Raw genomic sequence first — 19,076 nt, 5'->3', positions numbered from 1 at the left:
AGCTACTTCCCTTCACTCCTTCCCCACAGAGATTATAAACTGGGTGAGCCCGAGTCCTCTCCATATAGAACTGATACATTCAAAAGTGAGAAACATTGATGTTACCTCTCCTTCGCCCATAAGTCCTTGCTGCATGTCAAATGAGAAGAAAAAACAAAAAAAACAAACAAAAAACAACCTTTCAAACATTGTCAAAGAATCCACTGTGATTTCATCTATGAGTTTTTGAAATGGAAAGATGGCCACATTCTTCATTTCCTGGTCTATGTAAGAACAACCAAAGAATTGGACAGTGGTGGTCAGTTTCATGCAGTTTTTAAAAAAGAACTTCAAAGACACCAATCTTTACTGAACTTCACTTGTTTTAAAGAAAACTTTTGGCTGAAGTCATCATCCAAGGGCCAAGACATTATGAAGCTAAGGCTGTGTGTGAAATGATCTACACCATTTACCACTATGTTAATTATATTTTTTCTCATATTTCCATGCTTAATGATTTAGTAAACATATCAATATTGGGTTCATGACTTCACCATTACAGAACACACATTTTTACAGTATTTTTCTATCCACAACAAATAGAAGAAAAATCTTAAAAAATAAAAAAATTCAGGCAATTTATATATTGTCATTAGGCAACAGTTTTATATCCACAAGCAAATAAGCCACCATCAACAGGAAAAAAAAAAAAAAAAAAAAAAAGCTTCTACCCAGTCCCAAATGTTCAAAACTTAAGGTTTGACAGTTTTATTCAAGTCAGTTGTAGTTAAAAAAATAAAAAAAAGAAAGAAAAGGTAATTAATTGAATCCATAAGAAACAGCATAAACTTTAGACCAAGAGGATCTGAGGAAAGTTCTCTCTGAAATGAACTGGCACTGAAAGTTTACCCTATTCAAGGGCTTTGACCCAACATTTCCTGACCCTGTGGTCTTGCTAAGCATAGTGGATAAAACAACCTGAGGCTTTGACCTCAAGGAACCAGTGATCATATAGACCACAGGGTCACATAGCATTTTTAAGCCATGCCTATAGCTACACTGACATCTGTTTACCCTTTCATTTTCCATGGTTTCAGTTGTCAATGGTATGTCTCAATTTGAAAATATCAAATGGAAAATTCCAGAAATACAATTTATAAGTTCTGAGTAGCATTATGGAACCTGGTATAGATCATCTCTTTGTCTAATGTGTTCATGCTGTGTGTGCTACCTGACTGTCAGTCACTTCTGAGATATTTTGAGAAAGACTATATCCATATAACTTTATTATAGCGCATTTATTACAATGCATTTTAAATTAGCTTTCATTATCATTGTTAATCTCTTACATACTGCATTTATAATTAAGCTTGATTACAGGCGTGTACGTATGTATGTATAGGAGAAAACACAGTATATAACACCACCATCAATCTTGACTGTCCTTGGGGAACACATTTCTACTGATTATATAGTATGTACAACAGGGACGGAGAGGAAAAATACCTTAAAGTAAAGGGGGTGGCAGGGATAAAATGCAGGTAAGATCTTAAAGGAGTATCAGGATTGCCATGGCACAGGCAAGGGTGCTGCCATGTTCAGACCGAGAATGTAGTGAGATTTGGCTGGGGACTAGCTTTAAATAGGACACTGTGATAGGCTCTTCACAGTTAGATATCACTCTTAAAACTTCTAGGACTTTCACTCTTAGTCTTCTGGACACAACACAAATCAGTTTAACTCAAAACTACCAGGTGAGTATTTTGCAAAACAAAAATACATTTCCATTACTACATAGCACTGGATTCCACTGAACTACTTGAGCAAATGGACTAAAACAGCACTAACACTTTCCTCAAGAAAAGCCTGGTAAGTGTTCATTTCAGTGACTTCAAGGCTAGCAGGTAAAGAGCTACTTTCCAACTTACCAGGCAGAGGTTAGAAAGACAAGTGACATCACAAAAGTGGGAGTCTGCTTGAGAACATTCTGTTTAGATAACCACTTCAAAGACAAAGCAGTTCGTGAAAGAATGACTTGGGAATCTGAGTTCTATCTTTAAAAGTAGACTGATGCTGCTTCAATTTCTGAGAAAACAGATATTTTAAAGAATGGCTTTTAAAAGATACAAAGCCAACATAAAAACTCACATAGCTTCCATTTAAAAAAATTAACAAAACCTCAAAACCTTCAATAATAGTAAGAGCTACAGATAAATAACTAAAGTATCTGTAAAACTTTTTAATGTGTGAATTCTCAATTTTTATTTATGTGCCACAAAATTAAGTGGTTACTGTACAGGCATTTATGATAAACTTCCAGGCTTAATGTTTGAAAACTAATTAGACACCTTTTCCCATATTAAGGCAAAATAGGTTGCAAGTGCTCAATGTTTACAACTATAAAAACTTAAGAAGTAAAACAAAAAGTTGGTAAACTAGTTGGTACTGAAAAATAATGTTTGGAAATTAAAAATGAGAATGCATTTTTTATTTCCACTTACATTTTGTACATGTGTGCATGTAGATTTTGATATGACATATGTGGAAAAGTAAACAAACTTTGATGAACAGGTCTACATAACCAGATCCACGTAGTTACTACTTGAAAGCTAAATGCTGCCTTTTTATCCTACATAGATAAACTAGACTCCTTTCCCACTGATACCAAGGTATATTTGGAACACATACTGTGATAAAATACTTGAAACACAGACTTTCCTGGGGAAAACATCACATAGATTTCTAATCCATGATAAAAAAAATGTAGCTTGTAGTTTCATATTTTGCAAACACTAAGGGAGTGACAATAAGGAAAATTCACAAAGATATACATGTTTTAAGAAAGTTCTGGTTAAGTCAGCTGAAGTACACTGTGGTAAGAATTTTATTTTCCCAAAGTTACTAAGTGGTCAACTTACGATTTTTCAGACACATGCTCGTATTGGTATACTGTTATGATTTTTAAAAGATACATGTTTATATTGCTAAATAAAAGTCTCCCTAGTCTCCATTAAAGTTAAAATGAATACTATTTGTATCTCTCTACCTTTATTTTTATTGCTTACTTTGAACTTACAGAGTGTTCAGTGATTTAATGTTCAGAACTAACAAGAGTCAAGAACAGTAAAATATGCTTGAAAATTGTGGCCATAAATGTCTATAACGTCTGGATCCTTATTATTACATTTATTGATAAGTGCTTTGTTTCTAAAATGTCTCTACAGGACTGCTTCCAGATGGTTTTTATATCAGCCTTATATTCATAGTCAAATGCCCTCTAGTAAAACAGTCTGTGGGCTAGAATTGCAAAAAAAAAGGTACAGAAAAATTGGTTTCTTTCTCTCTGTGCACACATTTCATTATACAGGTGAGTTATTATTTGTTTCTTAATAAGCATTCCTTTTTCCTCATTTGAAAGTAGCCACACCAGGATATATTTATAGAAAGAAAAAACCTATGTGACCCTTTTTAATACAGCAAATATTACTGGATATGAGTACCAGTAAACACACACACACAAAGATAAAATTCAAAGATCTGAAGCTTATAGTTATTAATCTATGAACAAAAGACGATAGATCCCAAAAGCTGACACAGTGCCTACATCTGGGATCAAGACATGTAGTCCAACAAAGATGCAAGTAATAGTTTTAAATGATTTTATAATCAGTCTCTAATTTAATAAATTCACTTTCAAAATTAATTTGGACACATATCTGGTAATTAAAATTTCCTATGTCACATTAGTTTGTTGGTACAGTAGCATTCAAAGAATGTGACTATAGTCTACATTTTATACCCTCCTTTTTTAATAGATTTCTACTCACACTCCAGGCAAACCTCTCTCATTCTAAAAACATGTCACTAAGACACAGTGTCTTTGATAACCTTTAAAAGACAGGTCTCAACACTTTTCTGAAACAAGCAAACAATTAATGCTTCTAAATGAATAGACATCAGCAGATGAAAAGAACTACATAAAAGAGTTCTAAAACCTAACATTCTGGTGTTGTTCTGGATATTTCTTGTGCCCAAAGTTTATCTTTCAAACAGTTAATTCTAAGAGCTAAAATAATAGACAATGGAGAATTGAAAATAAAAATAAAGGGAAAACTGATAGAACAAAAGTACAGACTTCTCTTTTTTAGCAGTGGTAGTGACTGCTAGTTTCCTTTGGTAAAATGAAGTTTAAACATAAAGATGAATACAATCAGTCTTTCAGTCAACATCTAACTTAGTGCTTAACTAAGTCACAGAAAAAAACTGAGCGTTAACTCTGGCTCATATTTAGCACTTTTGCTTAACTGAGAAACTAAGTTTCAAGCTTTTGTTTCAGAACCATAAAACATACGTGCTTCTTACATAAAATTTAATAGTAAAAGATCTTATTTATGGGTTGAATTTTTCCCACACTTAAATTTATATGCTGAAGTGTTACCTTTAAAGACTTCAGAATATGACAGCTTTTGGAAATATGGTCTTTAAAGAGGTAAAGTTAAGTGGACCCTCATCCCACATGACCTCTGTCCTAAGAAGAAACCAGGATGCAGATGTATAAAGAGGGCAGCTGAAGGAGAAGCCATCTGTATACCAAGGATACGTCTCAGAAAAATCACTCCTGAGCATACCTTGATCTTGGAATTTTAGTCTCTATAGCCTCCCAAAAGTTACTCCATAAGTGTGGGAAAAAACTATTATGGAAGGAAAAAACTATTATGTGCTTGTTACTGACCCTCAGCAAACTAATCACTAACATGAAATCCAAAAAGTAGCTAGAAAGTTTGGATTTTTAAATATATCTAAACTCAAAAATTCGCCCCAGGAAAAATTAAAAAACAAACCTTCTATAACTAACACAGAAGCAAGGTGTGTGATGCTCTGCAACAGTGCTGCAGAAGTTTTAATTATGATTGATTGGATTACACTGGCACATCTTTGAAAAGTCACTAGTCCATGAAGGACTCTGGCTAGTGTGAAAATGGGTGACTAAAACATAGCAAAACAAGAAGTTATGGGATCTATTTGAGCCCCTTATCACTGTGTATGCAAATTGCAATGATATAACTTGGAAAAAAATTCAGGACCTTTTCTTTTTATTTAGTTAGGATCTACATCCATTTCCTCAGTTCTGAGATTGCTTGACATTTTCAAAACAAGTTACATAATAAAAATCAGTCAAAATTCAAATGTTTATATTGACCTGTTCAGTAGGAGGTATAAGTAAGTCTTATTTTTAATCTCAACAAAGGGTGGAAAGGCTCTGACTGCTGACACTAGTGAGGTAAAGCTCTGGAAGATATAGAAACACAGTGCTTCATAGACATGGTTTTTAGTCTGAATAAACTATGATGATCAGGAAGAGCAGCCCTCTGCAGCCTTTCCAGTCTTGGTGATAAAGTGACATGATATCAGGCTTTTATTATCTATTTTTAAAAACAGTGAAAAGTTGAGGGAGCTATATTTAAAAGCAGTGGTTTGCATTATTCATCTCAATAACAAATAACAAAGAAAAAAACTTGTGCACCCCAGACAACTCCTATAGACTCATCTTAATAATCTTTGTTGTTGCTCCTTTTTGTAAATCTTAATGTTCATATTTCTAGCAAAAAAAAATATTTTAGCTTATCTATTGTGTTGGTGTGGTAATGATTTAGTTATATTTAATCTTTAAACCTACAAGATGGAAGGTTTCTGTAATTCTGAGCTTGTCTTCAGTAAGCACATTTACTTAAATATTTCCAAAATAAATACATCTAAAAATCTAAACTAACAGAAGAATAAAGCTACTAAGAATCAGTGCATTAAGATCAATTTATTATAGAAGTGGTCCATTTGCAAGAATGTTTTATAAACATGGCTAAAAGAACAGCCAACACCCACATCTAAATCAAGGTGCTGAAGGTCTCACTGTCCTCATTTCCTAACAGCTTTAGATTTAAATATCTTTTTAAATTATTTTATCTTATATTTAATTATGTGTGTTGGTCTCTGCACATGGGTACAGGTGCCTGAGGATGCCAGAGGTGTTAGATCTCCCTGGAGATGGGAGTAGTAAGTCCTTGGGTCCTCTGCCAGGGCAGCATGTGCTCTTAATCACTGAGCCATCTCTCCTGGCCCCACTTATACAATCGTCTAGACTATTTGACTTTAATGCTGGAGAATGAATGAGTCTCTTAGTTTCGGCACAAGTTTCATTCTTCACTACAAATGGATAAATTGGCATCTAATCCTACTGGTTTCCTACTAAAAACTAACACTAGGTCACATCTGACAAAACCTAGTTTGTTGGCCCCTCTGAAGCTGGATATTACACCTGAGGCCATGACAATCTTGACTTTACATTCATAGGTCTGGCCTAAGGAGCCAGAGTTTCTTCTTCTTCTTCTTCTTTTTTTTTTTTTTTTTTAATATATCTTTTTAGTTTCCTTCATTTTCACATCTTTCTGTTTGAGATGATATTAACCCCAGTCAGTATACTTTTATAATAAAATTTCTCTATAAAAACCAGTGAAAATGAAGCATCTGGCCTCCCTCTATAGTCTCTGAACCAATAAAAGTTCAAAACATAAATACTTGAGGGAAAAGTTCATCTTTATTATTTTTCCTTTGCCAAGTAAGAGTCACTGAAAATAAACTATTCATATAAAATAAACATTAATGGAGAGAAAAATAAAGGCATAACAAAAGAATTTAAAAATTTTGAATGTGTTGATCTTTGAGGAAAGCTACTAGAGAGCTTTTCTCTCTTCACAATGATGAGAGCCAGAGGCAACTGATCCAACTAAACAACTTCATGAGGAAATGAACACAGATAAAAGCCAACCACTTAGCCAGGATCAGTCAGCCGTATGGCAACTCTCTGCTCATTTAATTTCCAGTACCTGGGCCTGAGCCTGGAACTCGATTCTAGGAAAAAGTAAAGGTTGCTTGGGATGTCCTCCTTATGCCATCTCCACTAGGTTGGTGGGTTTTAGGTTAGCCACTTTTGTGTCACTATATTATGAGCATATTATGATAATTTTCTATAGACTAGCATAGTGACATTATTTTATAGATATTTATTGCTATTATTATTTTATTTTTGGTAGTGAGTATATAGAGATTCAAGTATGATCAAGAGTGAGGTCTTAGTACAGTACATACTTCCAGAAGAGTCAGTGGGCCCAGCATCTGTCATTCACCTACTCTCTTGTTGACTTTTGCAGGGTGGCTAACCAATGTATATTCCACATATGACACCATTTTCATGTAGTAACTAAATGGAGACCTAGTTATAACAATCATTTTCCTCATTTGCCATGTGAAACAGATAAGATGGATTTTGTTGCTGTTGTTTCTGCTTGCTTGAGGAATGATGAGAATATAGCAGGATTAATTCTTAGAGGACAGAAGAATTAAGAGATGTGAAATTAACAGAAAGTTCGATAAAAATCAGAACTGGAGAGATTGCTCAGTGCTTATGGCTGATTCTTGTTATTTCAGAGGACCTGAGTTCAGTTCCCGAGCACCCACATAGCAGCTCACAATAAACTGTAACTTCAGTTCCAAGGAATCCAATGCCCTTTTCTGGCCTCCACAGGAACCCACACATATGTGACATATACTCATACAGACACATATACATAAAATAAAAAAACAAATCTTAAAAATACACAGGTGTGCACACATGTGTGCATATGCGCGCATGTGCACACACACTAGCAAATAAAAGACTTCTGCATTCCACCTATTATAAACTATAATATCAAAAATATATATTACTTTAAAGTTTTTAAAATTTTGTTGAGTAGATGCCTTTGCCTTCGCTGTGAACTTTAACTTTCTCTGGCATGCACATACAAAAGGAGGGTTTATGGGCACATTAGTAGTGCCTGGGTCAGGGAAGGAGACTCTATGGAAGGAACTTTAAACGTTAATACATCTCCATTCTTCATGCTTTCCTTGGTGGTAAATAATGACTTTCTCTTTGCAATGTAAAGCACTGATCTTGGGCTGCCTCTTTCTGGTTCTAAGTTTCTGGTTACCCTCTCTTTTCCTGACATTTGCTCTACAGAAGCTAGCTAGTATTTGATGAAGGTGGTCTGTGTCATTATGGGAGTCACATTCACTCCCTTCATTAATTTAAAAATAACGAATCAAGTAGTTCTCAATATTTTTTAGAGAAAAGGTTCTGTCACAATTTTGATGGGCAAGAATTATTATTAAAATAGGTAATTAAGAGCAATCAACAAATGTAATTGCAGAAAAAAATTAGTGCCACTTCTGCACTTGTTGAAGCACAAATACTATATTTTCTCAACCTAATACTACAGGTTTGTGCACTTCACTAGGGTAAATCAATTATCACTTACCATTAATAAGCAGAGAACTATCGGATCCTGGGTATGAATAGTTTAGACGACCTGAAGGTAAAAGAAGGCCGTTACTAATTTTTTTCATAGATAGTTTAAACGTATTCAATAACAGAACGGAGTTGGTGGCTTCTAATATGCAAAGTATTTACAAATCTATATTGTGGGACATGGGTTTGTTCTAAGGAACATAGTGAATCAGAGGATGTATTAAGCATGGATGTACCAAAGGGGAAATCTGAAGGTAATAAAGTCTCCCTCATGTTTAATTATTTATAACATACTAACTCCCTAACTGCTAAGTCATTTTCATTTCTAAATCACCACTTTCCTTTTCACCACTGTGTTCTGACATGAATCTTTAATAACAATCTTGAAATCTAATGCCCTACAAGCTATGAAATATTTTTTCATTTATGTTGGTTGTTATTTTTTCTGGAGAATGTAATTAATACAATTACAGTATTTTCTTATGTGGGTGTTTCCTTGGGAAAAAACAAAGGCATACTGGCAGGTTTGAATTTGGTGTTTGGGTGGTGCAAAGTGAAAGTAAAGACGAGAGTTTGTCTGACTTTTACCTGCTAGAAAGAGCTCAAAGCCCTGACACTGAGCAGTGAGCACTACCAAGTTGGAAATGGTTCATAAATTTTTAAGCTAAAGATCACTATTCAAGCTACTTTCCACTTCAAAAAACAAACAAAACAAACTTGAGAGAGTACTCAAATTGTTTAAGGGAAGGCAAAGGGATTTCCCTGCCTTTAAGAGATTGTATTTCTCTTTTTTGAAGCACCTCTACATGTAAAGTGAGTTATGTAGACTACAAATCCTCACTGAATATATATTGTGTAAATATAATTGAGGTAACATTTTTAAGCCTCCATACTCCATGTACCCATTTTTACCCACCTTCAGAAAAATGGTGGAGGGCCCTCAGCAATTGCTGAAAACCTGCTTGCTAATTCTCTACTATAGTCAGGAGTAACTGCCCAAAGGCTCCTTTAGGAAACAGTCACAGCCTCACAGAGCTGTGAGGCCTATGGGCTGTGGAAAAGCAGAGACTCTGGCAAGCCTTCAGGCTGGCACAAGCCTTCTCTCAATGCCAGCAAGACTCCACCCAGTTCATGGAGAATCTGAGAACCAGAGCTAATGTGGTCTCATTAACACAACACTACATAAAACAGCTCTTTAGAAGGAAGCTTCGATGTTTGAATCTTGCCTTTGAAAGGAACTCACAGGAACAAAAAGAATCTACCAGAATCTGTAACTAACCCACATCCCCAAAGCTGGGGTCCAACATGAGCAAACCACAACCAAATAAACTTTGCAATAAATTTAAAATCAAATAAAGAGGCTTTCTAAGATTAAATTAACTGCTCTAGTTAAGATTTTGGCTTATTTCTATTTAGGAAGTGAGTATAGGAATGGAGATAGGGAAAAAAAAACCTGAGTTTGATAATTCAATTTCTGCCTAAGTACTGGTTTATTTCCTTACTGCTGATGTACAGGTCAAGCACGCATCTACTGAAACTGCTTTACCTACAGCTTGGATTCTAGTCTCGCCAAAGCATACTCAGGCCTGAGATGCATGAAACAGGAACATGACATAAACTGTTTAAAACCTGTGGAAAGAGTCCTCACTTGATTTTCTTTAATGAAATGTATGTCTAGATTTTTTTGCTATGCAATCCTTTAAGCAAATGAGTTAACAGGAACTATCAAAGCCACTTTCATCATCAAACATTTTAAAAAGATAAACTAAGAAGGCAATACATTAACAAAAACACTTAAATTGATTAAGACTAATGGCTGAGAAGAGCTATCTATCTCTGAGGACATGCTCTAACTTCTTTGGTGCTAGCACTGTAGTAGGAACCAGAGCTGTTCCACGTGAACCATAATGTCTCTTATTTTGGGCTAAGAAAGGCTACAGCAATGGGAATCCAAATGACAGATTACCACACTGTCTGGCCCAGTTGAACAAAGTTCAAACTTACCAGAAATACATCTTTTGGGTACTTTTTAAGGATAGAGAAATATTTTGACTTCACAGATGCAAAATTTGGCTGTGCTCAGTGGTGTGCCCACTTTTAGGTGAGTGATGTTCCTGGTCTGCTCCTTAGCTTTCTAAATAAAGTGGTTCTACCCATATTCAAGACACAGCATGATCCTGGGAACCGATGGCTTTAACTTGCCTTGTGATAGGGTTACTACCAGGTAAGCACCAGCTTTGATCAAGAGGCCCATACAATATGCATGTGATATCCTCCTGAAACAATCAAGAATTCTTCCCCCAGTTTTAAACTATTAGCAGTAGCATTAAGAGATTTTTTTCTTTTTAAGTTTCACATTGTTTCCCAATTTTGTAAATTCTTTCTACAACTAACGAATCTAAAAAGTCATTCATAATTATGGGTAATAATTATCTCTCCCTTTCTGAAAATCCTCCCAAAGCACCCATGCTATGCAGAAACTCAATCTTCTACAAGCTATCCCCACTCTCCCTCTGTGCTTTGTCTTCTTTGTTCAATACTGATCATTATTTTCCCTTTCAGTGGCTAAGGTCCTGACTACCCCTTCCCACAGACCCACAGTGGGACTCGTTGCATGTTCCCAGGGAAGGACTGGATATAGTATCTATCTGTCTCAGTACCTACCTACCTATCTACCTAAAGTGTTCTTTTCTAAATTCACAGCAAAAGCACCAGAGTGGTACATTTGTTTTAAGTGATGAATCCAAATGAACATTTCATTAACACCAAAATATCCACAGGTTTTCATTCTTAGTGTTCAGGCAAAAGTATAACACGCATCCATATGCATCTACTGATACAGAATCACAGTAGTTTCATTATCCTAAGATTTTTCTGTGTTCCACCTATTCATTCTGTCCTATTATCCAAGCCTTAGATCTTTTACAGATTTCCCTTTTCTAGGATATCATATGGCTGAAATCATAGAATCATGCCATATCAGAATAGCTTCTTTCACTTACTGAGGATGTATGGTTCGCTTGCATCTTTCCTGGAGCTTGACAGCTCATTTCTTTTAGTATCAAATAATACTACATTGCTTATTTAGAACTACTAAAGGATATTTTGATTACTTCTAGGTATAGCAATTATTAGTTAACTGTTAGAAATATCACTGTGTTGGTTTTGTTAAGGATACAAGCTTTCTAAGGAGCTTTTTCAAGTATTTTCAGCGTCATTTTTTTCTTTCTTTAAGACACTGTTCCCAAAATGAAAGCCTCTTTTTAAATTAACTCACCAAATTTTACTTCTAGCCACAGCAACAGCCAGTCTAACATAATCATTTCAGCTAAGTTCTCTTATCTCTTTTTATATAATAAATGCCGTTTGGAATTAAAACTTAAAAAAAAAAAAAAAACTATCTAAGTTTCCTGTTTGGGTACCAGAAAATAATGAATTCATTCTAATGAACTTAGAACATCAGTACTTCACAAATGAATAAAGGATAAAATAAAAATAATTGAGATAAGTGAACATAAATATAATTCAGTGCCTGTGGTTTTGTTGGTTTTTTTGATAACTCATCTATCTATAAATATGTTCTTGTACTTTTATAATTTAGTTCTTGAAGGGTAAAGAATGACATTAGATTTTAGGATAATTAATCTATCTGATGGCTAAAATTCAATCCCTGATGGCTTTTGCTAATGACTGTGTTGTAGATATTTCAAAACAAAATAAAACAGAACGCCCCACTATTTGATGTATATTCATCCTCCTAAGGGACACCATCACCAGAAATGCAATGTGTCTCTGGAGGCAGCTACAGCATTTGGAGCCAGAGCCTAGCATGTCTCATACAGAAGCCAGAGGCTGTATTTGTAGACATGATTCAATCTAGCCAAATAAAGGCAACTGATACAGGGAGACTCTGGGGAACAACACTACCAAATTCTACAGCCAGAAAAGGTCTGTGTGCCAGCTTCACAGTTCCATGCTGGCCATCATTACTTGGAAACAACTACTATTTGGCAAAAAAATGGACTTAAGAGTTAGAAAGAAGAGGTTCTAAAATACTGTATGCACTAGCACCTTCTTTTAGGACTAAGTGAGCTCATCAAGGAGCAATGTTCTATTTTATTAGTAATAAATGTACAGGTTACTTTTATAATTAGAACTTATTTTCCAAGGAAAAACCTAGATATTATTGCTGCAGATGATTTGTCAGGAAATGATAAAATAAAAGCATCTTCTTCAAATACAAATCTAGATACTCTAAAAGAAAAGGAGAGGAGTTTTTAGTGACCCTCAGTAAAATTTTCTAGCCTCCATCATATATACACATATGCAGATTTATTTGTATAGGGACACTTACTTACACTGTAGTTGTTGTTTATGAAAGACTCTGAGAGTGATAATTTTATTTAGTTCACATCTAAGTCAAAGCTATACTGTCACATGGCATTAACATACTTTTTGTTTTTCATTAACATTGCCTGATACTTGTATCAAGATGGTGCTATGGATACCTGGACAAAACATAGCAAGGGTTAAAGGCCAATTATAAACTCAATTATAAAAGTTGATTATGATGCCAACTTTGCATTTACAGAAATGCTGAACCAATGTCAGTATAACCTAATGTGATGTACTCACTAGGCTTTGTACCTTATAAAAAAAGAGTGTTTATCAATTAAAGTTCATAACCTTATTTGGTCTCCTGATCTATCTGTCCTGTCACCAACTGTTCATAGCATTTCTTCACAAAGGGAAGAACTGGCACTTATGCCAGCTGCAGATCCTTGTTCTTTTCTAAAGACCAATTAAAAACCCATTATATACATGCAGAGTTACAGTGGATGTGGCCATCAGTGTGAAAGCCAGAAAAAGTCCTTACAGTTGTGTTCTTTCCTATCCATCCACAACACTTACTAGATCCACCAGGCATTCAGATCTGCTAACTCATAACCTCTACTTCTGGTTACTTCCTTTGTGGAATGGCCCCCTCTCTGAGCCCTAATGTCTCACTACTCAGGTACTGCCTCCATTCCCTCTACCATCCCTTGCCCTGCTCTAATAAGCAGTTCCATATTGGCCTTGTTTCCTATGGAAGTCATCCCAATTTCATGCCACCCAGGTTCATGCTGTATGGTAGCAGCTCTCATACCAGGTTACTGATATGTGTCAGTTTGTGCTAGTTTCATTTCCTGTTGCTATGATACAATATCCCAGACAGCAACTTAGGGAAGAAAGGTTTTATTTTGCTCATAATTCTCGGTTAGAATCCATTACTGTGGGAAAATCAAGGCAGCAGGAACTTGAAGTATATCCACAGTCAAGAGCATACAGAAAATGAAAGCATGCATACTTCCTAGCTCTACCTAGCTCATTCCTACTCACTCAGTCTGGGCTCAACCCATTAAAATGGTATCACCCACATTCAGGATATGGGTCTTTGCACTTCAGTTAACTCTAGTAACAACCCCTCATAGGTTAAACTAGATAATTTCTCATTGGGCCTCCCTTCACAAGTGATTCTGGTTTTGTTAAACTATCAATCAAAATTAACCACCACACTCCTTTCTAAGTTCTTTCTTCCTCTATGGCAGCAAACTCTTTGAAAAGACAAAAGGACTTTGAGTCTTAGAATCTGGACACAGAAAAGTACTCAGTAATCAGCTGCTAGATGAATGAATGAAACAAAGCCAGCAAGTGGTGATATCTCTGCCTTAGAAAACATAGGAAAAAAATGAAATCACAGTCTTATATTATAATTTACTTCATAGTGCTGAATATTAAAGGACACAGAGGTCCTTATTTCCATTTATGGGCATTGTGAGCTAGTCCTAAAATAACCTCTGTAGAGTGATAAGACCCTCTCTGCCCCTAGTGTGTAGTAGCAGTTAAGCAATTAACAGTAATTTCTTTCCCGTCTCCAACAATAGCCAAAGATAAGCAACCATTTTCCACCTGCATGAGAAAGGAAGCGGGAAATTTCTTCTGTTTAATAAGTACTAAACTGGAATTTTGGAGAAGACAGTAGAAATCCAGGGAATCTTTTGGCTTCAGAGAATTAGAAGTTTGGTATCTTTGGTTACAAACAGGAATGTAATTCTTTTCTGAGAAAAGAGAGAAGACAAAATTCCAACTCCAACTTTTATTGTAACTAGAACAGTAGCAGAAGGATTTTAGAAAAGGGAAACTTCAAAACTCACCTTAGTTAATGAAAAAAGGGGCACTTTCTTCTTGTACCAAAACCTCAAATTCAAAATTTAAATTGTGATAGGACATTGAAATAAATTAAAGGCCAACAGAGTACATTTCTACAGAATGAAAGACTACCCGTCTGTAATTCAAGGCAGCTGTAAAGTTGCAAGGTCTAAAAGCAACTAAGAGTTCTAGGCAGAAGGGAATGTCTGCAGAGAAGCTACCCAGGAGCTGACCTAATTAAGGAATTCAAAAGATTTCCAATGCCAGGAAAGCTAACAACAAACCAGCAAGCAGGAAGGCTATTTTTATCCTTGCCAGAAGCCTTCTTGACTCTGGATGCTGTAGTGACACAGCAACAGGGTAACTTGCCTTAAGAGGATGTTTTGATACCAGTGATTAATGACAAAAGTTTAAGTTTAAAAAAAAAAAAAAAAAAAAGGTTGTTTTTTTTTTTTTTTTTTTTTGTCCATAGCTAGTTAAAAAGGAGGGGAAGAGGTAAACTAATGAGAAGAAAAATAGAAAACCAGACCAATAAGTGGGTGGGAAGGGAAAGCTGTGGGTCTAAGTTACCAAGGGAACAAGCTGCCTAGGAAACAGGCTGCATAAGCCCCAGGACAGCCTGAAGCATCAGAATTGGGGTAGAATGCCAGTTTCCGTTCTGTAACAGGGAGTCAGACAGTATGAGGACCACACCTTCCATAGAAGATTATCATGAATCATGACAAAATACAAATTTTAAATTGAATTCTTAAACTGAAGCTAAGAAATATTAATACCTGCCCCATGGAAGCACACAAAGCCACACTGTTTACATCAGATGTTTGCTTCCTTCTTTGAGGCTACACCTTATATGTCCGTGCCGCTGAATTTGAGGCACAAGGCTATGTTTCCTACATTGACTCTCTCCCTTTTTTACTGGGAAGCTGAGTAACTGTACAGAAGTTGTTTTGCCTTTCTGGGCTTTACCTTGTTCCAATTATAAACTAGAGATAACAAAATTCAGAGAAAACATTTTTCTAAGAATTTAGGTTGGAGACAATTCTCCAAAGAACAGAAAATGAAAAAGATAATGCCAGGAGTGCCCCTCCATTTGGACGTGCACATCAACACCGCTGTCCACACACAGTGACCAGGTTACTTCAAACACAGTAAAAGGGACCTCAAAGAATATGAACTGTGCAATCTTTGGGAGCTGGGACAGAGGTGAGCCAAATGGAGACACCTCCAATATGGTTATGTCTCATCAGACCAGGCTGTCCCCATTCTCCTAGTCCAGGCTCAAAAGACAAATACAGCTTCAAATATAGACATGAAGCTCCAAAATGCTATTTGCTGGAGATGACAGTACAAGGTAACTGATCTCTACCTTTCCATTATCCTAACCTGTTCCTCTATTTATTCTTTCATTATCATACTATGTTCTTTTGGAAACTAGAGAACATCCTAACAGCAGAAGCATAAAGCAATACAATTAAAGAAGTTCTCTAGAACTATCTCATAATCCTTAATAAATATTAAGACCTATTACAAGGAAAATATTTCATAATAGCTTCATTGCAAGGTGACAAAAAACTCCTAGCTTTACCTTAGCCAGAAAATACAAACAAAACAACTGAAACCTTAGTAAGTAACAGTAAGAACTCAGCAACGCCTTTAATAGTATTTTAATAGTATTGCATTACACCAGCATTCACATACTTCCGGAAAACACTCATGCATATGCAAATATGGTGGTTTGCAAGAGAATGTCTACCAGAGGCTGAGGAAGGTGTGGCTTTGTTAGAGGACCTGTGTCACTGGTACTGGGATTCAGGATTTAATAGCCTTGTGTCATTCCTAATGTGCTTTCTGCCTCCTGCTTGTAGTTGGAGATGTGAGCTCTTAGCTGTTACTGCTGCCACCACGGACTCTAACCCTCTGGCAGCAAAAGCCCAAATCAATTTTTCCTTCTAGAGCACTGGTTCTCAATCTTCCCAATGCAGCAACCCCTTAATATAGTTCCTCATGCTGTGGTGATTCACACCAAAACACTGTTGCTACTTCATAACTGTAATTTTGTTATTGAGCAGTGTCTCAGTTCCTAAAACCATCAGAAATATGTGTTTTTTCGATGGTTGTGACCCAAAGGTTGAGAACCACTGTGTTAACCTATAATAGACTTCCTGAAATATTAAGCAATAAAAAACACATGTGGCATTGTGTTCAGATCTGGCTCTCTGATTACTAGTGATATGGCCTTGTGTTGATGACTTTCCTCTAGATCTTAATTTTCTCACTATAAAAGAAAGGGTGGAACTTAACAATATTTACATTACCATCAGCAGTTCTGCATATTATGTTAGAAGATTTGAGTTTCTAACATAAGTATGGTTTGCACAACTGTAATCCCAGAAATCAGGGTGTCAGAGGCAGGTGGATCTTGTGAGTCTAAGGCCAGCCTGGTCTACAAAGTGAGTCCAGGACAGCCAAGACTACACAAAGAAACCCTGTCTTGGAAAGAGAGAGAGAGAAAAAAAAAAGATTTGACAGGGGCTTTCAGAAAGAATATAATCAGAAACTAGTCAGGATTAAGTCAGTTATGTGAAGGTTTTGCCTCTAGACCAGCAGCTTTCAACCTACGGGTTATGAGCCGGGGGGGGGGGGGCATTTCAGATATCCTGCATATTAGATATTTACATTATAATTCATAACAGCAGCAAAATTATAGTTATGAACTAGCAACGAAATAATTTGATGGCTGGAGTCACCACAACATAAGGAACTATATTAAAGAGTTGCAGCATTAGGAACGGTGAGAACTACTAGGCTAACAGCTTCTGATTATTGTTATGAGATCGGGTGACTTAAACATGTCGTATTTACCCAATCATGCCAGAAGTTTATTATTCAGAATGTAGCCAGTAGACATTGTTAGATTTGTTTCACGTTATTTATAACTTCTATTAATCTTGACTGTTCTTCAGAACAAAGATTTTTGCATATTGCTAGTTTCTCAGGCACTAAAAAGGGGTCTTCTAATTGGACTCCTCTTTTCTGATATATAGCACAGGCATGTGCCCCTAGGGCTCCAGAGAGATTTTAGAACTACCTTCCCTTTAGAGTCCAATTGGTCTGCTTTCCAGGTAACTCAGAATGAAACAAAGGCCAGCTTTTAGAGCTGGGCACAGGAGTGTGGAACTGAATCCAGAACCAGCCAATTAGAATAATGATGATCAACAGGCAGCATTGCCATTCAAATGTATTTTTTTTTTTTAGAGTAGTAACTAGTTTAAAACTAGTTAAGCTTATTTAAACTGTACTGCTGAACAGGAACAATTCATTGGTTTTTGTTTGTTTTCCTTCTAAGTTTTGGTACTGAGTACATGGGCACCATGAAATTAAAAAGAAACATAAATCAGGCATAAACAGCTGATAAAGAATTAACTGCACACAATATTTAGGTAAATATTGCAAGCAGATCACAAACATGTTTTAAATCTCACGCTTGCATGTGTGTGTGTGAGTGCAGAGTGTGTGCATGTTGTGCAGTGTGTATGCGGGTGTACGCTTACACAAAAGCCGGAGGAGGACATCAGATGTCATGTTCTATCATTCCCCTGTCTTATTCCTCTGAACAGGTCTCTTGCTGAAACTGGGCTAAAGTGAAGGCCAACAAGTGCCAGCAATCCCTGTTCCACACCCTACAGTAGAGGGGTTAATAGGTTGGCACATGACCACTTCTGGCTTTTTACAGGGGTTCAGATCTGAGCTCAGGTCCTTAGGCTTGCATGACAACAGCTCTTACCCACTGAGGCTTTCTCCTTTCCCAGGAAGTAATTTCTTCACACTCTAGACTGTTCTTTCCTCACTGTAGCTAAGTTGACTACAAAAGGAATCTTGGGTTTTTTAAGGACAGGTATGAAACAGGCAACCTGGTTCCCTTTACCAAAATCCCCCAATAACATAAACCAGGACTATACACAATCAATCAAGAAACATCCAAGGACCATTAGAAACAACAAAGTACTTACTAAATAGGTACTTTCATATGGAATTGTTTTAGTAGCTGTCAGGAAATTCACTAGCAAGAATGCCTCTATATAAAAGTTTCAAGAAACTTTTGAGAAGGAAAAAATAAATAAGTGACATCATCAAAACATTTACAACATACATATTAATATGGATAGGAGTGATAGTAGCATGCAGTTGTATAATTCTGAATCCCTTTCTGTTTTACGCAGTGAAAATATTTATCACTGACAAACTGCTGGTATCTGAAAGCTTACTAAAATATCACCCAGCTTTCATTTGTAAATGGAGAATATTACTATTTTTGTCTATCTGTCTGGTACAATCTATTCTTATTTAAGCTATATCCAATACTTAATTAAGGTGATAGTGTGAAACAGTAAAAAAATGATTTGTCAATGTGTTACCTTACCGGTGCTTATCTCAAAAGTGTTTACCAAATTTGGTTTAAACCTTTATCAATCCCTCCCCCCTGCACTGCTCCAATGTATGTCACACAAAATTAAGTCACAGCAGCCATAGGATATGGGAGCCTTAGCAAGGCTAGAAAGAATGCTAG

At 36.1% G+C, this 19,076-nt stretch overlaps 1 protein-coding gene across 4 annotated transcripts in view; it reads right to left on the bottom strand.

Annotated features, from left to right (window-relative positions):
- Cpeb4 (cytoplasmic polyadenylation element binding protein 4) overlaps nucleotides 1-19,076 on the bottom strand; it is a 63,295-nt gene that overhangs the window by 16,725 nt on the left and 27,494 nt on the right. The window contains exons 3-4 of one of the 4 annotated variants that reach the window (XM_060363888.1): nucleotides 8,331-8,381; nucleotides 106-129 (exon numbers count right to left, since the gene is read on the bottom strand). The exons of 1 other annotated variant lie outside the window; for it this stretch is intronic. In XM_060363888.1, coding sequence (XP_060219871.1) covers nucleotides 106-129; nucleotides 8,331-8,381 — 75 coding nt within the window. The remainder of the gene's footprint in view (nucleotides 1-105; nucleotides 130-8,330; nucleotides 8,382-19,076) is intronic. 2 more of the 4 variants (XM_060363889.1, XM_060363890.1) reach the window with 2 other exon arrangements.

Source organism: Meriones unguiculatus, chromosome 11 (genome assembly GCF_030254825.1).
Source record: "Meriones unguiculatus strain TT.TT164.6M chromosome 11, Bangor_MerUng_6.1, whole genome shotgun sequence".
In the NCBI taxonomy this organism is placed as follows: domain Eukaryota; kingdom Metazoa; phylum Chordata; class Mammalia; order Rodentia; family Muridae; genus Meriones; species Meriones unguiculatus.
Note: the sequence above shows the minus strand (reverse complement) of the source record. Positions and strands in the feature narration are given on the sequence as shown.